This window comes from Vulpes lagopus, chromosome 11, assembly GCF_018345385.1.
Source record: "Vulpes lagopus strain Blue_001 chromosome 11, ASM1834538v1, whole genome shotgun sequence".
In the NCBI taxonomy this organism is placed as follows: Eukaryota; Metazoa; Chordata; class Mammalia; order Carnivora; family Canidae; genus Vulpes; species Vulpes lagopus.
The window spans coordinates 94,576,454-94,602,706 of record NC_054834.1 but is presented as its reverse complement, the minus strand read 5'-3'; the positions used below and the strand labels follow the sequence as shown (position 1 = coordinate 94,602,706).

General features: G+C 38.2%; 1 protein-coding gene across 5 annotated transcripts in view; it reads right to left on the bottom strand.

Annotated features, from left to right (window-relative positions):
- MYO3B (myosin IIIB) overlaps positions 1-26,253 on the bottom strand; it is a 427,577-nt gene that overhangs the window by 5,664 nt on the left and 395,660 nt on the right. The window contains exons 32-34 of one of the 5 annotated variants that reach the window (XM_041773392.1): positions 24,268-24,374; positions 23,847-23,893; positions 22,853-23,023 (exon numbers count right to left, since the gene is read on the bottom strand). The exons of 3 other annotated variants lie outside the window; for them this stretch is intronic. In XM_041773392.1, coding sequence (XP_041629326.1) covers positions 22,885-23,023; positions 23,847-23,893; positions 24,268-24,374 — 293 coding nt within the window. In that variant the 3' untranslated portion in view covers positions 22,853-22,884. Of the gene's footprint in view, positions 1-22,852; positions 23,024-23,846; positions 23,894-24,267; positions 24,375-26,253 lie in introns of those variants that run through there. One more of the 5 variants, XR_005990597.1, reaches the window with a different exon arrangement.

Sequence of the window (26,253 nt, the reverse complement as noted above, 5' to 3'; positions counted from 1 at the left end):
CTTTGATGTTCACACTGGAGCCTCTCTTTTATCTTTTAGTTTTTCAGCCATCTTTGTTAACACTCAGCTCAATTGAATCTTTTTTTTTTTTTTTTAACCTCCCCCTGGCCTTTAAAGACATCTGCAAAATGTTTATGCTAAGTTAGTTTCCACCGCATCTTTTAGTACCAAGGCAAAGGAAAATGAGAGAAAGCTTGTGAGGTTATTATTAAAACATCAGTAAGTTTCTATCATTAAGCTGAAGGGGAAGATCAATAAAAAAGGAGCACTTAATGTTACTTTAATAAGGATAAGTTTCCTGTAACAGGATTTGGGATTAACTTTAGTATCACTGAAGTGGGCTTTCCGATAACGACGGCCGCGATGAGAAGGGTTTGACTTGCCTTTCCCCAATTAAACAGTTTGCAAATACTTTGAATGCACTTGATCTATTATTTCCTGTTTCGCTGAAAGCTTTCATGATACAGCATATTTTAAGGATATTTGACTATAGCTTTTTCTTCCTTGTGGATGAGTCCCTGGCAGGCTGCCAAAGGGCAGGTTTGCTTCTGTCTGTCCTTCTGTCCATTTAGGGTTGGGGAAGGAGGAGGTGAGATGACAGGGAGTGGAACTGCCACTTCGAGAAAAGTTTAACTCACTTTGATGACAGCAACATGTAGGGAACAGTCAACACTACATAATATACCGTCCTAAGCTATTCAGCAGGCTCTGCGACTGGAGCGCGGGCGCAAAGTAGAATCATATGTTTCACACAAAACGGCCTGGCTGCCCCTACCATTCATTAGTCTGTTGTGCATTGTTTTGAATAAAGCAGAAGCGTTTACTAATTGCCTCTGAATTAATACTTTTCTTTTCTTTTAAAAAGATATTATTTATTTATTCATGAGAGACACAGAGAGAGAGAGAGGCAGAGACACAGGCAGAGGGAGAAGCAGGCTCCATGGGGGGAGCCCAATGTGGGACTCGATCCTGGGACTCCAGGATCACGCCCTGGGCTGCAGGCGGCGCTAAACTGCTGAGCCACCCAGGGATCCCCATCTTCCCTATTCAACTGTTGGAGAGGACGAATATCTAACTAGGTACCTCTTTAGTACAAGTGGGGAATCTCTCTGGACAGTTCTTTCTACTTGGGAACTCATGTTTTGCCAGGTATTAATTTGGAGCTAGTTGAATACCCTAGTTCAGGGCTGTAAAAAACTGGGCAACTCCCTCAGTCTTTATTTTTAAAATATTTTATTTATTTATTTATTTATTTATTTATTTATTTATTTATTTATTTATTTAGGAGAGACACACAGAGAGAGAGGCAGAGACACAGGCAGAAGGAGAAGCAGGCTCCATGCAGGGAGCCCGACATGGGACTCGATCCTGGGACCCAGGGATCACACCCTGGGCTGGAGGCAGACACTCAACCGCTGAGCCACCCAGGTGTCCCCCTCCCTCAGCCTTTATAGATAGTTTAGCCCCAAATGTCAAATTCTGGGAAGCAGATAATAAGGAAAGATAAAATACAAATTAATGTTAACAATGTATCTATTTTATGATTTTTCCTCTCATATTATTTAATAATTCTTAGCATTTATATGATGCTTTTCATCTTCAAAGCACTTTACAAATGTTAGCTAATTAACTGTGAGGTAATGAGGCCTGGATGATAATGCTGCAGTAAATTTTCTCTAGCTCAGATTATGAAGTAAAAATGGAGATACATGCATTCATACTTTTTTTTTATAGCATTAGGTGGTCTTAGAGATTTTGTGAGTCTGAGACTCAGGCAGTTTATCTTCTATGTAGAACTTCTGTTTCTCTGTAAAAAATCTTGGGCAATTCAGATGCTCGTAAACTGTAAGGATTTTCCCATCTGGCAGGTGCTTGACAAACCTTCTTTTATCTTAGCTTTGTCTGTTCTTATTCCTTGTTATTTTCACCTTGATCTCTCTCTTTTTGTCTAATAACAGAGAAACTTCCAAAGGGAAGGACATTTACTATGAGGAATGAGGGACAGACACCCATTTTGTTCCTCCCCCCCCACAATTTCCCAAGTAGTTTTAGCTTGTGAGCCACACAAACACTTGTGCTATTTTACATTGCTCTGCGTAATGGTGCGAGCGCAGGCAAACTTCACTAGTTTAGAATGGGGTGTGTGTGCACTATAGACAGGCTGACTTTGTATGAGGCTGAAATTGTATAAATTTTCCAGAAAAGTATACATAAGATACCATCTGATATAAAATAGACTCTAGTGAGGAAAACTAAGTCACTAATGAAAGCTACATTCTAGTTCATGGCAGACTTATACTACCAACTAGTAAACACACTGCTTTATGAGAATGAATTCTTGCTGCACTCACACTTGGAGGGCAGGGTTTACTGCCCTGAACTCCTAATTTGGGAAAGTTACTGAAGTTAATCAGATTCTTCTTATTCATGAATAAGATCCTGACAGTTCAGAGGGAATTTTACTTGAACCACTGACAGTCCTATATACTCTAAGTTAGTAAAATTTAACAAGGATTTGTGTCATTTGTTAAATGCTTCCCTCTTCTCTTCCTTTTTTTTTTTTTTTAAATTTTTATTTATTTATGATAGTCACAGAGAGAGAGAGAGAGAGAGAGAGAGGCAGAGACACAGGCAGAGGGAGGAGCAGGCTCCATGCACTGGGAGCCCGACGTGGAATTTGATCCCAGGTCTCCAGGATCGCGCCCTGGGCCAAAGGCAGGCGCTAAACCACTGCGCCACCCAGGGATCCCCCTCTTCCTATGGTTCTATAATGGGCTATGTCTGTCTTCCACAAACACAAGACTGACAAATAGGGGTGCCAGTCTCGGAGCTCTGTCCTCCTGAGACACAGGGAACATGTTGACACTACTGGAAAAAAGCCTGATGATGACTGGGGTATAATAGGCTACAATGTCCAGGTGATGGATTTTTTTCATTTCTTAGTCTCATAGTTTTAAAGTTAGGAACCCCAAGTACCAGCTTGTATGCCTCTACAATAATAAGTCATCCAAGAGAAGAATCAATTGCTACAATACTCTGAATCTGGATCTACATGCCTTAGTGATATAGCCTCTTTAGCAAACTAGTGGCTGGTGACAGACTGTACCATAAGATGTATTGTTGTCATCAAACTTATATCCCTCAAAGAAATTAACTGCACACTTAACTTGTAATGACACAACTTGATCCACTGGAGCTTACAATATGCTGGTCAGGGAGAGGTGTTTCTGTCATAAATAATGACCTTATTCCCAGCCTTTTATCCCTAAGGATACCCTTAGCTTGGTGTCATCAGGATGGCTCTAACCTTCAGATGTGGGTGGAAGACGGGTCAGGAAGGAGGAGAAACAAAATTGAAATTAATCCTTTTTGTCAGTGACACCTACTTGTCCCTTTCCTATTTGTAGGGGGAAAGGAATGGACCCCAGTGAAGATGGGAACTGAACCAAGTGATTTCACATTATTCCAATGAAATCTCTCAAAGACTTCTTCACTGGCTGATTTCATTTTTGTTGAGATGATCAATTTCTTTTCTTCTTCTTTTAAAATATTTTACTTATTTAGAGAGAGAGAGAGAGAGAGAGAGAGAGAGAGAGAGAAAGAGAGAGAACAAGCAGGGAGCATGGCAGGCAGAGGGAAAGGGAGAAGCAGGCTTCCTGCCATGTGGGGAGCCCAATATAGGACTCCATCCCAGGACCCTGGGATCATGACCTGAGCTGAAAGCAGATGCTTAACTGACTGAGCCACCCAGGTGCCCCAAGAAATGATCAATTTCTACATTTTGGAGAAATATTACTCTTAAAGCATTCCTAATCTGTTTTGCTTGCTTTGTGCTCACCGTTGCTATCTCTGTATATTTTTACTCTAGAAAGTTGCTGTACCTTGCAAGAAGCATGGAAACTTAGCATAGATTCAATTACCAAGAAAGGTTTAACCCTTGGCCCCCTTCTCTCTCTTTTCCAAAACTGCCATTCCCTTCTTTTACTAGAGCAGAATTCATTTAGATGTAGAGATGTGTAGAAGTGGGAAAGGAATATGACTATATAGTGGACTACTGTGTGTATACCCTGATGTGAACCTGTCCATAATAAGTTATTGATTCAAAAACACCATATAGTATGTGCAATGTGACATAATGTATGTTTTCAAAGCTTATATATGCTAAAGAAAAGCATGGAAATGTGTATATTATTTCAATGTTTTATAATAAGGATACAGATTTTTAAAATCATACGCTCTTGGCCAACTCCCACACTTCTTTAAATCTTAGCTCAAATGTCTCTGGTTCAATCAGACCCACCCTGACCACCCATTAAATTGCAATCCACTCTCTGCTCTTCCCATTCTCCATGGTCCTTATCATCTTCAAACATACTTAGAGTGACCACACAATTTGTTGACCAAATGGAACACTTTTGAAAGTGAAAGGGAGCATTAATTGGAACTGGAGGGGGGCAGACTAATATATATATAATCTGAGACTCTCCTGAGCAAACCAGAATGTTTAGTCACTCGAGATACACTATGTAATTGATTTATTTATTATGCTTATTGCTTATTGGCTGTCCCTCAACCCAAACTGAAGCTCCACAGCAGCAAAGGAGCAGAACTTTTTGTCTGTTTTTATTTATTTGTTTACTGGTATATCCCAAGGCCTAGAGCAGTCAGTGCTTGGCACATAGTAGGTGTTTAATAAAGATTCACTAAATGGATGAACTGAAGAATAAATGGATGAATACACTGAATGAATAAATACATGAAATTTATTTTGGGGGAAAAATGTTATATAAATGTGAAAAAGCGTTCTAAGCTAAGTCATAAGGCTCTGAATCTCCGCCACACCCATGGCACTTTGTTGTATGTTCTACACATAGAATATGCTGTTTCCTGATTCAGTGACTCTGTAATTTGGAATTTGGTGAATTCTCAGAACACCCACCAATCCCTGTTAAAATGAATAATTCAAAATATATTCCAAAATCTAACAGTAATGCTATTTTGATTGGCACAATAGGCTGATGTGCTATTTTCCTTCTGTTAAAGAACAAAATTCAACTGAGTAAATCTGAAGATCTAATTGGCTTTATTCAACAATTCATGAACCAGGCGGTATCCCATCTAGCAGATAGAAAGGAGCTCCAAGGAGCTGTACAAAAGGGAGACTTTTATAGGCCAAAGAAGGTGGGGCAAGAGTGTTATTCTAGCAAGGTGGATTATTTAGGCAAGGTCACCTTCCACTGGAGGAGGGCAGGGCTCTATCAAGCAGAGGACCTCAACAGCACTGACTCAGTTATTCCAGAATGACTGGTTAAGACTATACCCCTGGGGAGGCTCCAACTGCAATTAGGTTAGGTATTAAGTCTTGGTTTGCTGGCATGGGGCTTAGCACAAATGACTCCATTTTGAGCTGTTTCTTTGTTTTTTGTTTTTTTAACAATTAATATGGATAAATGAGGACTGATTTAACTTGGAGAGCAATTTCACTTTTCAGTAGAAAAAGCTTTCTATTTACTATATGGAAAATAATAATTTTCTATTATGGTTTTATTATTTTATTCTATTTCTATTTTGTTATTTTTTATATAGGTTTTGTTTTTTGGGGAGCCATGGATTAAAATATTAATTTATAGATAGCCTTCTCATGGTCTGATTTAAAGTTCTCCCTAGTGTTTTTCTTCTCTCAGGTATTAACCAATAATTCATGCTGAATTAGTTCCTGCATAGTTTCCATTTACTTTTCTCACTTTACCATATATATATAATATCTACCTTAATACCCACATGGATTTTCCATATGGTCAGGAGGAACATTGGAAAGCCTGTTCTTCAGGATTAAACGTAAGTTCTTACATTGCTCTTCCATTCATCCCTCTCCCTTATTTTGGTGTAATTTAAAACTTGTCTTGACAGGTTACCCCATAAGACAATATTGTTAGGCCAACTGTTCCTTTCTTCAAAGCCTAGGTGGCACTTGTACTTACTTTAAATAATGATTTCAAATGACTTTATCATTAAATGCCTTCTGTTTAACCCAATGTTCCCAAAGGGAGCTCTGTCTCATTTGGGAAATGTTTTCAGTAATATATGGAAAGGACTGTGTTTGAAGAAAAATAAAGAGCCTGGGAGAAAAATTTTACACTTAAAGGTGGGACAGAGACAGGAACAAGAGGAAGCATGGCCAGAAAGAGCTATGTTTACAGTTGAACATGTGATTGGAGTGTCTTTGACGGTTGTCTTCTGGAGATGGCATGAAATTGGAAGGTGTCTCTTTTTCTAAAACCAGGCAGGGTGTGTAGAAGGAGCATAGGGACAATAGGTTACGTTAGGAAGGTAGAGAGAGGACCTGGACATGGATGGAAGAGTTGCCAATGGAGTAAAAGGCTTCTGAGAGCAGCAGAATGAGGATGGAAAGGACTACTGGGTGTCAGTCTGCTTAGACAACCCAAGAATATGTTAGGGAGAGAGATTGAGGGAAAATCCTATTCTCATGGTAGGGATAATAGCACACACTGTTGTAATAATTATTAAGAAGTTGAGTTTCTGAGATAATCTTGGAGGAAGTTCTATTTTAGGGATAAGCTTTCCAGTCCTGTGATTTTTTACAGATAGAAGGTAGTATATATTTAAATAGCGAGGAAATGTTTACAACAGAAATGCAAAGGCTTTGCCTCCTCTGTTCTTTCTCTTTCCAGGGGTATTTTGTTAGCCTTGAGTTAGAAAAGCTTACTCTTGCTCTTAATCTGATGTTTAGTCTTTGGTTGCTGCTACAGTTGTTAGTGCTAAGGCCTATTCCTATAGGAAGAAAGGAAGAACAGAAGGATGGAGGAATGGGGAGAGAGAGAGAAGGAATTTGGAAAGAGGAGGGTGGGAAGGGAAAAAGTTAGATCCCCAGTCCAACATTAAGTTTTGTTGCTCAAGATGGTGCTTTAAGGACTTGAGTTTTAAGAAACTCCATTCTAGTATCTTCCCTACTGGTTTAAATCAATGTTTCAGTTCATTCAAAGTTCAGGACTCATAAATGAACTCAATCTATGAAGATTTGCAACAGGGTTCTCATACTTTTTTGTGCATGGGAGTCACTGGGGTAGAAATTTTTCCTCATGTGACCTCCAGAGGTTCTGCTCACCCAGGTCTGGGTGGGCCCAGGAAAAAGGCGATCTTTAGCAAGTTTCCCACAATGACTCTGATATTCTGGAGAGTTACTTGGAGAAGTACTGTTGTAGCACTCATTCTTTTTTTTTTTTTTTTTAAGATTTTATTTATTCATTCATGAGATAGATAGATAGATAGATAGAGAGAGAGAGGCAGAGACACAGGCAGAAGGAGGAGCAGGCTTCATGCAGGGAGCCCGCCATGGGACTGGATCCCGGGTCCCCAGGATCAGGCCCTGGGCCGAAGGCGGCGCTAAACTGCTGAGCCACAGGGGCTGCCCTGTAATACTCATTCTGATGTCTCCTGGATGGGTTAGGCCCCAAGAATCACTTCTGATCTCTCTTTTATTTCCGAAGAAGGAAAAGTGGTTCACTTCTCTCCACTCTCTGGAGGTAAAGGAGACAACTAGGTTTCTATGACCCCCTCATCCCTTTTGTTTTTCATTCTCATGGCTCTTTCACACATATCCTGAAGCTAAACATGCCACCTTCCTTTCCACTTATCAATGGGATGGGAAAAAGTGGGCACTATCATTGAAGTATTGTTTAAATATGATGTGACATTCTGACCCCCTGGAGCTAAAGCCATTAGGAGAAAGTGAGTAATGCCCCTGATGCTCTTGCAGGAAGTGATTTCCCCCCTGTGATGTTTGTGTGAAAATCTCAAGTGGACATCTCTGTATTTAGCGAGAAAATCACAGAACTTGCTTAGTGTGGCTTATTTTAACAGGAACATGGAAATAAAAGAAACACAAAATAGTGTAAGGGTTTCACATATGTGTATTGCATAGTTGGAGGTGTGAGTTTAATTCCTGGCATAGAGCAATCATTTAAAAACTTTTTTTTTTTTTTGATTTTATGTATTTAGAGTGAGAGAGAGAAAGGGAGAGAGCAGTGTGGGCGGGGAAGCAGAAGGAGAGAGAAGCAGACTCTGCGGAGTGTAGACCCCCCATGAGGGGCTGGATTCCATGATTCCAAAATCACACCCCAGCTGAAATCAAGAGTTGGACCCATAACCAACTGAGCCACCCAGGTGCCTCTAGAATAGTCATTTAACACACATTTGCTGAATATATGAATATATTTTAAAAATAAACTCAAGCCCTATTTTCAGCTACATAATATAGACATAAGTGATACACAGATAATTTCTATTACACCTCTTCAGAGACCTATGACAATTTTCCAATCTCAATTGAGCTATTTGGTCATATAATTACTTGCCATAATTGTCAAGAATATTTAGCTACCCAGTTGCATTATTAGATGCTCTTAACTTGACCCCAAATGGATAGGTTAGTTTGCAATTAGTTGTTAAGGATATACTACTGAGGTTTTATAGAACTTTGGAGTCTTGCAGTGCTCAGATGAGAATAATATCATGTTATATTAAGCTTATGTATTAGTATTGGTGAAAAGATGTATATTTGCTAATACTTAAAAGTTGTTAAATCACAGACATATTACACGTAAGTGACTGGAGAGACCTAGCATACTGAACGGATGCTTCAGTGGTTTGATGATGGTTGATGGTGCCATTCAAGAACACATCTAAATCTGGGAGTGAATGTATGATTATGGATTTCAAGACATAAAGTCTTGGGATTTTATAATGGTTCAGGAAAAGCCAAGTAAGCTAATAATTGAGAGTCCTTGGAAACTCAGACAGAGACCCATGGAGAAGCCTAATGCCCTAACTTGATAGGTGAGGCAACTAAAACTTTGAAAGGATTCTGTCTCTCTCTGGTCTCTTTGACCATGTTTTCTCCCCCTTTTTTGAAGGGTTCTTGGCGATCGATTAAGCATCCCATACTGTCTTCCTTCTTCCCACAGTTATTGACCAATACATGGTTCATTAGATAGGATTACATCATGGGCTCATTCATATTCTATAATCCCATTTATATAGTATAGTATTAATCATGCAACTTAATAAAAAAAAGGAAACAGAACCATATTACTAGGCTTCTTGTTCAAGGATTTTCCATAAGGCCAAACTTATTTGGTGTCCCCCAAGAAAGGCTGGAAAGTGGTGAGAAAAAACGTTTTCCCTCCAGTTCTCTAGGTAACAATCTAGAGCAGTGGTTAGCAAACTTTTGTAAAGGGCAAGATAGTAAACACTATAGGCTTTCTGGGCCTGCCATTGTAGGGTGAAAGCAGCCATGAATGATATGCAAATGAATGGGTGTGTCTGTGTGCCAATAAAACTTTATCCATAAAAAGAGGTTATGAGCCAGAAGTGACCCCTTATGCTGTAGTTTGTCAAAATTTAGCCCTGAGAAACGCCATTTCCCTGCATGGCCAACATTAGGAACAATTTCTGCATTTCAGTAGTTGAGAGATTTGGTATTATTTATTTTTCTACCCAGATATTAAACACTGGATAGCTGAGGAGAAAGGCTGATGAGATACATTCTTGATTTTTTTTTTTTTTTTGGTCCGAATGTTCTGTGAATGAAAGTGAAAGCAACTATTAGTTGAAAATTATGTGACATAGGAATAGCATCCTATTTTCAATGAAAGACTTGAAAATAGAGACACTGTATATTTAGAGTTACATTAGTATAGTGGTTGGATATTGGACTGGGTTTTTTAGTTTCGTTTTTTTACAGTCAGAACTATAGGCAGAATTGAGAGCCAGTGGAGTTTCGTCCAGAGTTTTCCCTTTCTCCATTCAGCTTCCCTTTGCCCATGGCCACTCTTGATGCTACGTGCCTATAGCTACCTTTGCATGCCCTCCCCAACTCATTTTATTCCTAAGTCATCACTGGTTCATGTATGTCATATATAAATGCACAAAATCCTTCTCTTCCTTTATCCTAAGTTGAATATACTAAAAACATGATTTGGCTGGGCACTTCAGTTAAACTGCCAATCTAGTGTTTACACACAGACACAGCTGAACTGATGATCAGGTTAGTCATTCAACCTATTAACCTGATCAATAATCAGTTCATGCCTTACTGAGAGATCATCAATGGATCAAATGATTCAAACCACTGGGTGTGATTAGATGTGGTACTGTGAGTGAGTCATGGATACAAATAAAATATTTAAGAGAAAGTATCTCAGCATCTTTCTAAAATTTGTACTTCACACAAATTTGCTTAGGGTGAAGACTAATGTAATTCAAAAATAGCTACACAGAAAAGTAGCAACATATGTAAATTAAAAAAAAAGAATCCTCAAACATTTTTTTTTTTAATGATAGTCAGAGAGAGAGAGAGAGAGAGAGAGAGAGAGAGAGGCAGAGACATAGACAGAGGGAGAAGCAGGCTCCATGCACCGGGAGCCCGATGTGGGATTCGATCCCGGGTCTCCAGAATTGCACCCTGGGCCAAAGGCAGGTGCTAAACCGCTGCGCCACCCAGGGATCCCCCCAAACATTTTTTTTAGGAATAGTCACTGAACTTTGAAATATGTGAAAGATAGTATATATAACAGTCCCTTTCTCTTGAAGGTTATTTTAACTGTCATCATGGAACTGACAATAAATACCTTATGAAATCTCACAAATCAACATTGGCAGTGTGAAAAACCAACAAACAGCAGCTTTCAGCAAACCGCCTTTCCAAAACTGTTTTAATGATTAACCAGTGTCTATAGTCCAACTACTACACTGATTCTTATTTAACTTTTGACTCTTAGCCACTTCATTAACATAAAAAATTACTTTTGCCCATCTTCAGCGTAAACCTTAATCCTAATCCTTCTCTTCATCTTGTTTCTATTCTACAAATCTGACCAACCCTATAACCCCATTGAATCACCTTTCCTCCTCTTTCCTTCCTTTCACCATGGAGTTTATGGAAAATCAGCCAGCTGCCACAAGAAACTAAAGTGACTGTCCCAGTCACCTGGTTGATAAATTACAGATAAATTCCAGATTTCAACTCATTTCTTCTGCAAGGGATCATCTTTAATTTGTCCTTCCTCCACCCATTACTTCCCAAGCCCTTACAACACAATCTACAAATCATATTTTTACAGAATGATTGATTTCATACCTCTTTTATTCTTCTTCCATCATTCTAGCTTTGGTCTTTAATATCTTTTGCTGAACTACCACTGCGTAGGTCTTCCAACTGATCTCCTTGCCTCTCACTTCTTATCCCTTTGCACTACTGCCAACAAGCTCTTTCCAAATTCCAGCTGTTCATGGCATTCCTCTGAACACAATCCCCAAGGGTTTCTTGTTGCCCAGTAAATAAAGTATAAACTTCTTAGCACAGTATTCAAAGTCCTCCACAGTTAACTTCTCCAGTTTTACCTTTTATTTACTTTCTATGCTCCAGTCAAACCAGAAAAGGACCTGAATTTTCCTGATGTTTCAGTCTGACTGGGCTCTTCCAGGACACTTAGTTGTTCTAGTTCCACAAGGGCACTTAGAATGGGGATGCAGAGGGACTTTTTTTTTTTTCCTAATTCACATCAAGGGCTAGCAGCTGCCCTTTTGTTTTATTTTATGGGATGCCAGTTTATTTTACCTTTGACCATTTCTGCTCTACCCACCATTCAGGATTCAGGTTAAATGCTGATTCCTTCACAAAACATTTTCTTTATGCTTCCTTCCTGTTCTTACTTAATCTGCCATTTCCTACTATAATTATCTATGTATTATCACATCTCCTCTTCTATATTGTAAACTCCTACATCTGCTCAACGATAATGTCTTATTTTTTTTTAAAGATTTATTTATTCAGGGATCCCTGGGTGGCGCAGGGGTTTGGCGCCTGCCTTTGGCCCAGGGCGCGATCCTGGAGACCCGGGATCGAATCCCACTTCGGGTTCCCGGTGCATGGAGCCTGCTTCTCCCTCTGCCTGTGTCTCTGCCTCTCTCCCTCTCTCTCTGTGTGACTATCATAAATAAAGAAAAATTAAAAAAATATATTAAAAAAAAGATTTATTTATTCATTCATGAGAGACACAGACTGACAGAGAGAGGTAGAGACATAGGCAGAGGGAGAAGCAGGCTCCTCACAGGGAGCCCGATGTGGGACTCGACCCCGGATCCCAGGATCATGACCTGAGCCGAGGCCAGGCACCCAAACACTGAGCCACCCAGGCATCCCGATAATGTCTTAAAACAGCAATATCTGGAAAGTAATTGTGCAAAACTAATAATTTATTATTAATAATAGTTCAAATATACTGAATTGTACACTTAAAAAGGGTGAGTTGTATGGTATGTGACTTATATCTCAATAAAACTCTTATAATAATAGTTCAAAAACTAGTATTTGTAAATTATTTACTTAGCAATAGTTTTAAGCAGTATAGATTACAGCATGGCAGATATACCATACATACATTTCTATCTCCTATTTCCTGAGATCTCATTTAAGTGGCAGTAAGGTAGAACTAAAAAGAATACAGTCAAAATAATGATGAGAATAGGAGAAGAATCATCAAGGTAAGAGAGATTTCAATATATTCCTAGAAGATGAAAAATGGATAGAAGTCACCTGCTTCCAGTAATAAAGGACTAGGTAGTTCAAACTGTCCTCTCTTTGAGTCAAATAGTATACCTGGAAATATACTGGAAAGCTAACAAGAGAATGAAAAAATATTGAATCAATTCTAGAAGAAAACAAATTCTGAGAGAAGAGCTTGACACGGGGGGGAACTTTTCTTCTGAGAGGCATTTGCCAATTCCAGAAGAGGCAACTAAGAAGCTGTGAGGCTGAGCAGCAGGGGCAGCCAAGGGGACAAAAGTTGGAGTCTTAAAAACCTACCTTCCCAACACACGTGCACACACACACACCCTGACTTGGGATGGCAAAGAGCTCTCTACTCTAGGAAATAGTGAACCAGATGTAGGCTGCTCTTATAAGGATTGCAGGTCAGTTTCAAATCATTATAGGCTCTGCAGCTGGATTAAAGTGGTCCTGATTTATTAATGCCCCCTGCAAATACTACTGTTTTATGGAGGAAGGGAGTATTATCCTGGGCCTCAAATTATCTTTACAAATAATTTCAAACTATAATTTCCAATATGCAATAAATAATAACCAAGAGAATAAGAAAACATAAATGAGAACCACATCAGAATAAAACTGCTAGAAACCAAATGAAAAGAAGAACCCTAAAAGCAGTCAGGGAAGAAGATTACCTTCAAAGGAACAACAGTTTGAATTACAGTTGACTTTTCATCAGATACAATGAGAACCAGAAGATAATGAAGTGCTCCTTAAAGTTCTAAGAGAAAATAACTGCCAATATATTATTCTACACTCATCAAAAATATCCTTCAAGAATTAGGATGCAATAAAGACATTTTTAGTTAAACAAAAACTTACAGCAGCAAACTCACAGTAAGGGAAACGTTAAGGGTGCTCTTTAGGCAGAAGGAAATGGATCTCAGAATAAAGGCCTGGGATGTGGGAAGAAATGAAGAGCAATGAGCACAATAATAATATCTTGTGGGATTTAAAATATACATGGAATTAAAACACACCACAATAGGGGAACCTGGGCAGCTCAGTTGGTAGAGTATGTGATTCTTGGTTTTGGGGTTGTGAGTTCGAGCCCCATGTTGGGTGTAGAGCCTACTTAAAAAAGAAATACCACAATAGGGGCAATATAATCAAGGAGGAATATATAACATAGAAAGAGATGTTGTTAGTGTTTTAAGGTCCCAGAATTCTTGTCAATTTTTGAAAATTCTTGAATTGTCCAAGAAGAGGGTAAAAGTACTCAGTAATATTAGATTTTGGTTAAATCAAGGATGCACATTGTAATTTTTTTTTTTTAGATTTCATTTATTTAATCATGAGACACACACACACACACACACACACACACACACACACACACAGAGGCAGAGACACAGGCAGAGGGAGAAGCCAGCCCCATGCAGGGAGCCCAATGCGGGACTTGATCCGGGGTCTCCAGGATCACATCCTGGGCCGAAGGCGTTGCTAAACCACTGAGCCACCGAGGCTGCCCTGTAATTTCTTGAGTAGCAAAAAAAAAGTAAAAGTATGTATATAATAGCCTAATAATATAGGCTTAATATGCATAGATTAATATTATATATTATATATGTACCAAGCTAAAAGGAGAAATAGACAAGTTCATAATCATAGTGAGAAATTTTAACAAACTTCTCTAAACTGATAGAAGAATCAGCAAAAAACTATCAGTGAGCATGGAAAAGATGACTGTTAACAAATATTCTGCATATATGGAAGACTGCAGAACATACCTTATTTCTAAGTATATATTGAATATTCATGAAGGTTTTACCAAAAAAAGTCATATGCTGAGTCATAAAGTCTCAATAAATATCAAAGTCTTGGAATAATGATACTGAATTTTGTTCTCTGGGCATAAGAATAATTAAACTAGAACTCAACAAGAAAAATATAGGAGAAAATTCATGTATGTTTAGAAATTAATAAACTTCTGAAAATCTTATGAGTCAAAAAAAATCATAACTGAATGATAATAAAAATACTCTGCTTGCTGCTAATTCCACACTTAGAGGGAAAGTTGTAGCTTAAAGGAATATATTAAAAAATAAGTCTTAAAATCCCAAGAAATCAGAAAAAATAACGCCAATTTATTTATTTTTTTTTTTTTTAAAATTTATCTATGATAGTTACAGAGAGAGAGAGAGAGAGGCAGAGACACAGGCAGAGGGAGAAGCAGGCTCCATGCACCGGGAGCCCGATGTGGGATTCGATCCCGGGTCTCCAGGATCGCGCCCTGGGCCAAAGGCAGGCGCCAAACCGCTGCGCCACCCAGGGATCCCCAATAACGCCAATTTAAAGCAAAAACATAATAAGCCTAAGAGCAAAAGTTAGTGAAGTAGGAAACTAATAGGTAATGAAAAAAAATGAACAAAATCAAAAGTTATTTCCATTAAAACACTAATAAAATTGACAGATCTAGCAAGAAGAATCAAGGAAAAAGAAAACACAAATTATCACCAATGTAAATGAAAAAGGGGATCTTACAATTCTACAATATTAAAAATATCTTAAGAAACACTTTGAACAGGGATGCCTGGGTGGCTCAGCAGTTGAGCATCTGCCTTCAGCTCAGGGTGTGATCCCAGGTCTGGGGACTGAGTCCCACATCAGGCTCCCTGCGAGAAGCCTGCTTCTCCCTCTGCCTATGTCTCTGCCTCTCTTTGTCTCTCATAAATAAATAAAATCTTTTAAAAAAAGAAATATTTTGAACAATTTTAACCAAATTTGAAAATGGAGGAAACATGGACAAATTTCTAGAAAACTAAAATCTAACAAAACTGACACAGGAGGAAATAGAAGGTACAAGTCATCATAAGTTATTAAAGAAATTTAATCCATAATTAAAACTTTCCTTCATAAAGAACTGCAGGTACAGACAGCTCCCCTAGTGGATTAAAACAATTTTAAGAAAGAATTAATGTCATTCTTATACAACTCTTCCAGAGAAAAGCAAGTAGGGATATTATGAGAAGAATTCACATGTTAATTTCATCATAAGCACAGATTAATTTTTTTTTAAATTAACAAATCAAATGCAGCAAAATGTAAAAAGATAGTGCAACATGATAGAGTTGTATGTATTGCAAGGATACAAGGCTGCTTTCATATTAAAAAACCAGCATAACTCAGGAGATTAACAAAAAAAGGAATAAAATCATAGAATTATTTAGATACATAAAAAATAAATGTGATAAGACCTAACATCCACTTATAAGGGAAAAAACACACTTGAGAATAGAAAGGAACAACAAATATTATAATCAATGATAAAATACTGAATGTTTTCCCTCTTTGAGATTGCAAAAAAGACAAGAGTGTTTTCTTTTAGCCCTCCTAACCAACCTTGTACTGGAAATCTTAGCCAGGTCAGTGTGTCATTTTAATTAAAAAAAAAAAAAAGACCCCAATTCTCTACTTTTCCTTGTATTCACACCTTTTGTAATGTAACGGGACTCTGAAGCCCCTCTTGAATCTGGGCTGGCCTTATATTTTGCTTTGGTTAAAAGAATATGGCTAAATTGACAATGTGCCAGAGAGAGAAAGAGAGACCTCTTTCCCTCTCTTTTTCAGAGACTCTGGCACTGCCACTGGGAATAATAACAAATTGGAGGATGTAAACATGTTGAATAGAACTAAGTTGGCCCAGCTATCCTTGCTGTGGCCCTAGATATGGGAGAAACACAGCCAACATCAGCAAAGGTGCTTAGCTGATGTTAGCTCCAGCTAACTGCAGATGCACAAATGAATCCTGGCAAGACTAGCTCAAATCAGCAGAAATATTCAGCCAACCAAAGACTTGTAAGAAATATGTGCTTAATTTGGGGTGGTTTGTAATGCAGCAAAAACATTATAAAACAGACAGTGGGTCAAGAAAAAAGCAAAGTAGAAAAGAAAGTATGAAGTATGAAAAAGGAAGAAAATGTCTACACTTATTTGGAGAGGGTAAAATTGTGTATGTAGAAAATCCAAAAATATCTACAGATACATTATTGGAATTAATGACTTAGCAAAGTCAATGGTTCTCAAATATAAAATATCAACTGCACTCTCATGTAACGGCAATGTCTTAGTCTATTTGGGTTGCCATAACAGAATATTACAGAATGGATGGCTTAAACAACAGAAATTTATCTCTCACAATTCTGGAGGTGTGGGAAGTCCAAGATCCAGGTGCCAGTAGATTTGATGTCTTGTGACAGTCTACTTGCTGTTTCACAGAAAACCATCCTATCACTGTGTCCTCATGTGGTGGAGGCAAGCAAAGTCTTAGAAAGGGCACCAATCCCATTCATGAGGGCTCTACTCTCATTATTTAATCACTTCCCAAAGGCTCCACCAACAAATGCCATCACACTGGGAATTGAATTAGATTTAAGCATAATCTAGAACAAACAACAAACAGTTTAAAAATTAAAAAAAACCTTAAATACTATAAAATTATATATGGTGCATACCAATAAACTAAACTAAACTATGTGTAAGATCTCTCACATAAAATTATAAATAATTATTAAGGGAAAAGAAAGAATAACTAAATAAATAGAAAGATATACCATGTTTATAGTTTGTAAAATTCAATATTACAGACATGACAATTCCTTCCAAATTGACTTACAGATTCAAGTAATTCCAAAGAAATACCAGCAGTTTTTTTTCATAAGTAGACTATTTGAATATATAATATGCAAAGAGCCCAGACTAATCAAAGGTCTCTTGTAAAAGAAAGAACATATTAGAAGACTTGCTCTGTTGTAAACCAAAGCCTATTATAAAGAAAGGTATAGGATTTACAGCAAGCATAATAGATCAGCAGAACAGAATAGAGAATCTGGAAACAGATATGTGATTACTTGATTTATGTAAATGGTAGTATTTTAGAACAGTAGAAAAGAGATGGCCTTTTTATATAATGGGCCTATGACAGCTGAATATCCATTATTAGAAAACAAGAAAATTGGCCCTTACCACACAGCATTCACAAAATCCATTCTGGATGGGTTGAAGATTTAAATATGAAAGGCAGGACAATAATGCCTTCAGAAAATCCTAAGGGTACCTTTATGACTTTGGGGCTAAACAGGATTTCTTAATAGGCTATAAAAAAGTACTAATCAAACAGAAAATGACCGATAAATGGAATTATGTTAACATTATAAACATTTTTTATCAAAAGATACTTTAAGGGAATGAAAGGACAAACTAGTGGAAAAAATATTGCAATACTTCTAACAATATATAACACAGTTCTTCAAATTAAAAGAAAAAAATATAGTTAACCCAATTAAAAATGGGCATTTCACAGAAGAAGATATCTAAAATGACCACTTAAACATGAAAATGTGCTCAATATCATTATTAATCAGAAATATATAAGCTAGAAATCAACAGTGAGATTCTAATGTATACTCATCAGAGTGCCCATATGAAGATGACTGATAATAACAAGCATTGGAGAGAATATGGAACAATGGAAGCCCTTTTATGTCGCAGGTGTGACTGTAAATTGGTAAAATCACTTAGGAAAACAGTTTTATATCACCTACTAAAGTGCAGATATAGGTACCTTAGAACTCTGCAATCCTAATCCAAGGAACACAGCCAACAGAAATGCCTACAAATAGACATCAAGAAACACACAACAATGTTCACAGTAGCAATGTCCAGAATAGCCCCAAATTGGAAATAATTCACATTTGTCTATCAAAAGCAGAATGACTAAGTCAATTATGCCATATTCATATACGGAAATGCTAAATAGTCTTGAAAATGAATGAACTACATTTATATTCTACAACACAGATGAACCTCATAAATGTAACACTGAATAAAAGAAACAAATCTCTAAAGATTATATACTACATGATTCCACTTATATAAGGTTCCCAGAACTTAACTGTAAGAGGCAAAATTTAACTACAGTATAAGTAGTAAAATTATAAAGAAAACCAAGGGAAGTATTCACCACAAGAGTCATGAGAGTGCTTGTCTTTGGGGAGGTGAGTGATTGTGAATGGACAAGAGGGAGACTTTTAACATGCTGACAATGTTCCACTGGAACATTACTTTCTAATAATTTTTCAGACTATAGGAGTGGTTACATAGATAACTTGACTGTAGGTAGGGACAGTTACATGGATATTCACTTTCTGATAACTTATTAAGTTGAATCTTCTGATTTGTGTCCTTTTCTGTATTTGTATGACATTTAAAAAGAAAGAAAGTTAAAGTAGATGGAGGCATATCTGCAGATGAACCAAAACGAAGGAAAAACAGCAGCTCACAACATGAATACCAAGGGCTTGCAGTGAAGCTTTTAAAAATTGTTCTATTCCTAGGATGATTTCTATTTTGTCCAGGGTCAGTTATTTTGTCTTGACAATATCTTTCAGCTTGTTGGTTTTCTTCATGTCAGGTATCCTTGCAGAGATACTTTCTAAAGTGAATGACGTACAAAAATAGGTGTTTAACTATATAATTTAAAGTTTAAAAGGTAATCAACAAAAACTTAAAACATCAAATTGTAAGCACTGGAAGAAGTATGAGAAGGAAGATAGAATTGAAATAAATGCCCATCTTTCATAGAGGGGGAGAGTAAATATTATTGAAAATGATAAACCAAGAAGATGGAAGTAAATTATTCACACACATGATGGAAACCAGTAAGGGAATTAGAATTAGAAATAATAAAAAATGGTTGCTTCCAGGGGGAGGGACTAAAGTAGGGACAGGGAAAAGAAGATCAATTTCCATTATAAACCCTTTACACTCTTTGATTTTTGTCTTGTTTTTGCTATGTGCATATTACATTGATAAATCTAACAGGACATTTATGAGATTCCAGGTTGCATCGTTCTCATATACTTCACTTAAGACTTACTTCTTGAGTTTGTGACAATATGACCAGTCCAAGAATAAAATCTACAATGTGCAGATGGTGTAGCTCCCATGGGGAACCCAATGGGGGACCCGATCCTCAGACCCTGGATCACACCCCAAGCCAAAGGCAGACGCTAACCGCTGAGCCACCCAGGCATCCCGAGAACCTAATTTCTGAACTACTGTTAGGAGTTATAGTTGTAGCAACGACTAATTATTGCAGAGCTTCTAAATAATAATTTTATAATTATTTGTTTCCTTTTGACTTATTTATGGAAATTTTTTGAGATGTTTTTGGAGATTATTTAATTAGAGACAAGGCAGATACTTATTACATTGTACACAGACAAATATTCCTAATAAAAGTTAGGAATATTTTTACTCAACAGTTTGAAAAACAGCTAATATTAGCAAATCAAAAGTAGACAAGTCAATGATAAGAGTAAAACTTCCAAAACAAGAAATATCACCTTGCACCAGTCAGAATGGAGTGATAAGAAATAGCAAGAGTTGGCAATAGGATGTAGAGTAAAGGGAACCCTCATGCACTGTTGCCTAGAATATAATTTGGTGCAAACACTGTGGAAAAAAGTATGGGTTTCCTCAAAAAATTAAAAATAGAAATACCATATGATCCAGTAGTTCCACCACTGGATATTTACTCAAAGAATATGAAAACACCAATTTGAAAAGATCTATGCACTCCTATGTTTACTGCAGCATTATTTACAACAGCTAAGATATGGAAGCAACCTAAGCATCCATCGATAGATGGATGGTAAAGAAGATGTAGTGTGTGTGTGTATAAATACATATTCATACACATAATGGAATATTACCCATAAAAAAGAATGAGATCTTGCCATTTGTGACAATATTGATGGACTGAGAGGGGTATTATGCTATGTGAAATAAATCAGACAAAGACAGATACTGTATGATTTCACTTACATGTGGGATCTAAAAAACAAAACACACAAATGGACAAACATACAAACAAAAACCAGAAATAGATTCATAAATAGAGGGAAAAAAACGGGTAGTTTTCAGAGAGGAGGAGGGTGGGAGGATAGGGGAATAGGTGAAGGGGATTAAGAGATAACAAACTTCTAGACTGATTTTGGGGGAGGTGGAAGGATCAGAGGGAGAAAGAGAACCTTAAGCAGGGCTTGGTCTTATGACCCTGGGATCATGACCTAAGCTGAAATCAAGAGTCAGATACTTAACCAACTAAGCCACCCAGGCAGCCCAACTTCCAGTTTTGAGTAAGTCACAGAGATGAAAAGTGAAGCACAGGGAATACAGTAAAAAATACTGTAATAATGTTGTATGGTGACAGATGGTAACTACACTTAGAGTAGTAAACATTGCATTATGCATTAAACTGTTGAACCACTATGCTGTATGACTATACTACAAAACTAAAATACTTATATTAAAATGTTAAAAATCTACACTAGGTATTTCTTTAAAGATTTTGTTTATTTATTTGAGAAAGAAAGAGAGAGAATGAGCAGGGAGGAGGGGCAGAGGGAGAGGGAGAAGCAGACTCCTCACTGAGCAGGAAGCCTGATATGGCGCTCAGTCCCAGGAGTCTGAGATCATGACCTGGGCCAAAATCAAGTCAGATGCTTAACCTGCTGAGCCACCCAGGTGCCCCTATACTAGATATTTTTTAAATAACAAAATTCATTTGTGTTTCTTCTGCTCTATTTGTATATCTTAAGAAACATTACCTTGGGGGTGAGTATGTGAGGAGAAAAAATTCAAGGTTTATTTTTTTAAAAAGTAAAGTTTAACTATTGAATAATTAGCTTTTTCTATTTCTTTTTCTTATAAAATATAATTTCTGAGATCTTTAAATGCCTCATTTCATTATTTTATCTTTATAAAATGTACATTATAATTCTCCCCTCTATAACTGATAATGATTATTTTTCTATTTCTTCTAGTTAATTTTTCTCAAAATCTGGGTACTCCCACATGTTTGATTTGCCAAGCATTTTAAAGTAAAAAAAAAAAAATGTTGAGAACATCTGTTCTAAAGAAAAGGTCTTATAGGGCTTTTCACATCACACAGTAATCTCATAGATTGTTTTGCATAGAGTAGTTGCTCAAAAGATGTTTGTTGTATTGACTCATATTGAGTATTATAATAAATGGTATAACATTATTATAATAGGACTAGCCCAACCTGGAGTGAAAAATCAGAGCTTATGGTGTAAGAAAAGTGATTAATCGGGCAGCCCTGGTGGCCCAGCGGTTTAGCGCTGCATTCAACCCAGGGTGTGATCCTGGGGGCCCGGGATTGAGTCCCACGTCGGGCTCCCTGGATGGAGCCTGCTTCTCCCTCTGCCTGTGTCTCTGTCTCTCTCTCTCTCTCTCTCTCTCTCTCTCTCTCTCTGTGTCTGTCATGAATAAATAAATAAAATCTTAAAAAAAAGTGATTAATCATGTAGAACACAGAACTGAAAGATACTTACCTGTCACATATGTTAGTGTGACTAAGTGAAGTTCTCCATTCACTTAAGGGCATTTACTGGATGTCCATTCTGTGCCAGGAACTACTTACTGTAGGCTCTGTGCTCACAAAGTAAGGCAAGACAAGATCCTTTCCCTACAATCGCTCATAGCCTAGTGGACACTGCTGAATTCCCAGAGAATGGAAATGTACTAAACCATGTGAAATAGACTATGGCAGGTCCAAATTTTCTTTCCCTCTAACTCCTTTCTTTCCACTCCTAAGGTGATGGGAGTAAAGAGGCAAAGGCTTTAGCAAGAGAGGGGTTCATCTGCCTTACAGCAAGATTTAGGCCTCTCCCCCTAAACACAAAAAATGATCCTGGCCTTGGAGACCTTGATTAGTGCACTTCCTCAGGATGGGGACACTCAGCTGCAGAACTCTGACTCTGGAAAGAGGCCTGAAGGGTTTCTCAAAGGAGGAGGGGAATGCAGGAGAGAAGTGAGGTGTAAAGGGAGGCCTGGATTTTTGCAGGGGCAGACTTTGCATGGCCTGATGTGGCAGGAAAAATAAATATCAGCATTCATGAATGGCTTATGGTGACATTATCTGTTACCCTCTTAGACACTGAGGGCACAAATGACACTTACTGCTGTAGCAGAGACATGTTCAAGGGTCCCACAGGTACCCATGAGATGAGAAAAGGGAAAACTGCCCAGCTCAGGCTGCACTGCAGATGTGGGGAGGGCAATGAGTAGGTGAAATGGTTAGGAATCTGAACATTATTCAGTAAGGCTCAGACCCAGGCTACCGGTCCAAAGAAGCTGACCCCATTGCAGTGCTTTCTTATTAAATGACAATCAGTTGATTATCATGATTGTTCTTACCCTCAACAGACATGGGGCGCAGGAAGTTCAGTTCAGTGCTGAGCAAAAGATGCTCCTTTCGAGGATGAGGAAGAAAAGAAAGGGCAGGATGGGCTGTCTTCCTCGGGAATAGAGTCCACAGGTGACAAAGATTTGTAATATTCATCTTCCCCATCAAGCACTTTGATCTGGCTGCAACAAAGAAAAGAGTTTTTAGCAGAAAAAGCAGACAGAGGCCACAGTCCTCACTGGAGTTGAAATTGTGTGAATATTATGAACAGGGTTGGGTTCCCCCAGTGGAAGGGAAGGACAGCTTAGGGCAAGTAGCTCAGGGTCTCCCAGAACAGAGGAACTGATGTCTGATCCACAAAGCCTTTCACCTCCGAGTCACAGGCTGATCACAGGCTCAATTTAGTGGTGTCTGGAAGTTGTGATCATATTACAACTTGTCTGCCTGAATTAACTGGTCTGTCCCTGTTTGGTTCCCTCTAGATGAGAATGTTCCCTTCCTGCCCTCCTCCAGTTCTCAAACTAGTACCAGTTACCTGTGTCACTATATTCTCAGTTGCGATGCTAACAATGAAATGAGCCACAAACTCCTTAGACAGTGTCCTCTGTCTAACCACGGGGGGAGATTTTCCTTTGTGTACCTTTAAGGCTCAAAGGCAGGGTGATGTGGGAAGAGACCTATTTGCACTGTGTGCAATGCTCTTATTTGTGGGAGAGTTTTATACAATCTGCTACATCTGCAATTATAAGGGAAAACACAATTTCCTAGGATAATTGTGAGAAATAACATTTGCCTTGAGGTGGCAATTTCAGCCTTTTCGGACAGAATAGATTCAAGTTTTATATAGCTGCTACTGTGAAAAGTAGTTTCCAATGTCAATAATAGAGGCGATATCCTCATTTGCATATTTTTAGAAGCTTCTCTGGAAAGTTTTGCATTTTCTGTAATATCACAAAGGACCCCTTCTGTTTACAGTTGCTTAGAACTAAGAAGACAGATATTTACCCAAGTTTTCTTGGCTTCCTCTTGCTCCCTTGATATTCTAGAGTTCCCTGTGGAGAGGGCCAAGAACACACAGTCAAAGCAAAGCAGCAAGTCGTTAATTTTTAATTCAAAGTGATTTTGTGTTGAATGCAAGCAGATGCTGATAATATCAGAAGTCACAGCATAATTTTTTTGATCAAAGGGCTCAAGTGAGCCTGATGAAGCATGCATCTTGCTCGTCTTTGATAAACCACATCAATTATTCACCGTGAAGGCAGACATCCTGACATGAAAGCAACAGATAAAGAGCCTAAGCACATGTTCAAGAAGAGAGCATAAGAGAGTGGGGGTGGGGCTGGAGGGGCTGGAACAGGTATTAATAACAGAATTATTAACTGGAAACAAAGCCAGTGAAACAGCTTTATGGCCACTTTGAACTCACATTTAACTGGTTATAGTACATGGTGTCCTCAGGGCTACTCAACATTTTGGGCTGCTGACATCTTCGGCGAGGTGTTCGTTGCTTCTGTATATGACCATTTTCTGAAACTGTGATAAGACAGCAAAACTTTACTGTAAACCATCCGAGGTATTGGGAAAATTTGGGAAAAAATTGCTCTTTACATAAATGTACTTAGTGGAAACTGTGTCCCATTTTAATAGGTATGTTGGAACTCTGCTAATATTGGCAGAGATGTCATCCTAAAACACATGCACACAAATAGGAATTGCTAAGTGTAAAAACAAGGGCCATTCTAACTTTGCCTTCGTCTCTCTTAGCTAAATCAGCTGTCAAGAGTGACAGAAAACAAATTGCTTTGTTCATGCTGGTGAAGTAGAGGTTGGTGGTCAGTCTTCGTAGAGTACAGAGCCCTATCTTAGTGGGATAACTCAGGACAATGAAGGCAATCTGGGATAGTTTGCACCACATCCTACAGTGAGGGTTCAAAGACATCTGGAGCACACACACTCTTGGGTAGATGAGAAGCAAACCTTTTGGTGGGATACATTTCGGAGGGAAAATGGCTTGAACTAGTATTTACTGAAATGCTTTGAACAATACCATTGATCCATGCAATCTCTGGAGATAGTGTAAAGAAGGGGAAAAGATAATTGCATGATTTCACAGAGCAGCCTCTCCGTGTTAGCCCCGATTTCAGAACCCTGGACCAAGAGTGAACTGGAGATTAAAAAACCACGTGTCCAATGAAGTCATGATTTATTTCCCATCCAAGCAGATGATTTTCATGGAATCTGCTGTCCTTTTGGCACTATATCTGAATCAGGATTTAGCAGTTCTAACCTCTTGCCAACACACATGCACATACCCCAGAGCTGCCACAGAATATTGTTCATGAATATTGTGACATTCATTGTCCAGAGAAAAGATAGGACTTTCCTCTACTGTATGTACAGCATATTCTTCCAAGGAGATTTGTCCTTGGAATCATAGTTTGATTTACTAGAGGTTCTTACTATTTAGGGAAATTCTGGGGGGAGTTTTCTAAGTAAAGAATGACTGAGCAAGGACCATTCTGAATAGCAAATTATCAGTTTCCTAAGTGTGAAGTTTTGCATCTTTACTTTTCTTGAACTGGAACACATCTGTATTGAATAAGACTATAAGAACCATACAGGACTTTAGGAATAATTTATTCTAAATACCCATTTTTGGGGGGGCAGGGGGAGAAAACTGAGCCCACACATGCTGAATGACTCATCCCAGATGAAGTGGCATAGTGAGGATGCAACCCTAGACTCTTACCTCTTGTTCTAGAAGTGTTCTTTTTAAAATTATAGCATATTGTCTTTCTAACAAGAAACTATTTTATTTTTTTTTTGAAACTATTTTTTTGGAAGCTGAGGTCTAAGTAAAAGTAAGCTCTGTGAAAACATATTAATTAGCACAGCACGATGACGTTGCTTGCAGAGGGCTCCAGTAGTCTTTAAAGATTTCCCTGCCCTCCCCCCCAAAAAAAGATTTCCCTGCCCCCCCCCCAAAAAAAAGATTTCCCTGCCCACATCTTCAGGAAATCTTTGCAAAGGACAGGAACTTCAGCTCTTGCGCTGGCACTGTCCTCAGAGTACAAGGAATCCAAAATGGAAATAGGTACTTTCTAATAGTTCCAACATACCTATCTCCTGCTTGCTTTGTGAAATCCATATGCTGTGATATGGTAGAATACAAGGTACCTTGTGTCATCTCCTCTGATTTATAGATTAATGAATAGAAGTGTCTAGAGTTAAGGTTGCTGGTGTGAACACACACTGGGGATCTGACATCTATTCTCCCTTAGATTTCCTAATATTACGGGAATTCCAACCTTGGAAATGCAAAAGACTGATCTTAAATAGTTTCTGAGTTCAGCTGGAGTTCAGCCCAGTTCAGCTGGACTTCATGTAGTGTTCACATTTGATCAGAAGCTTT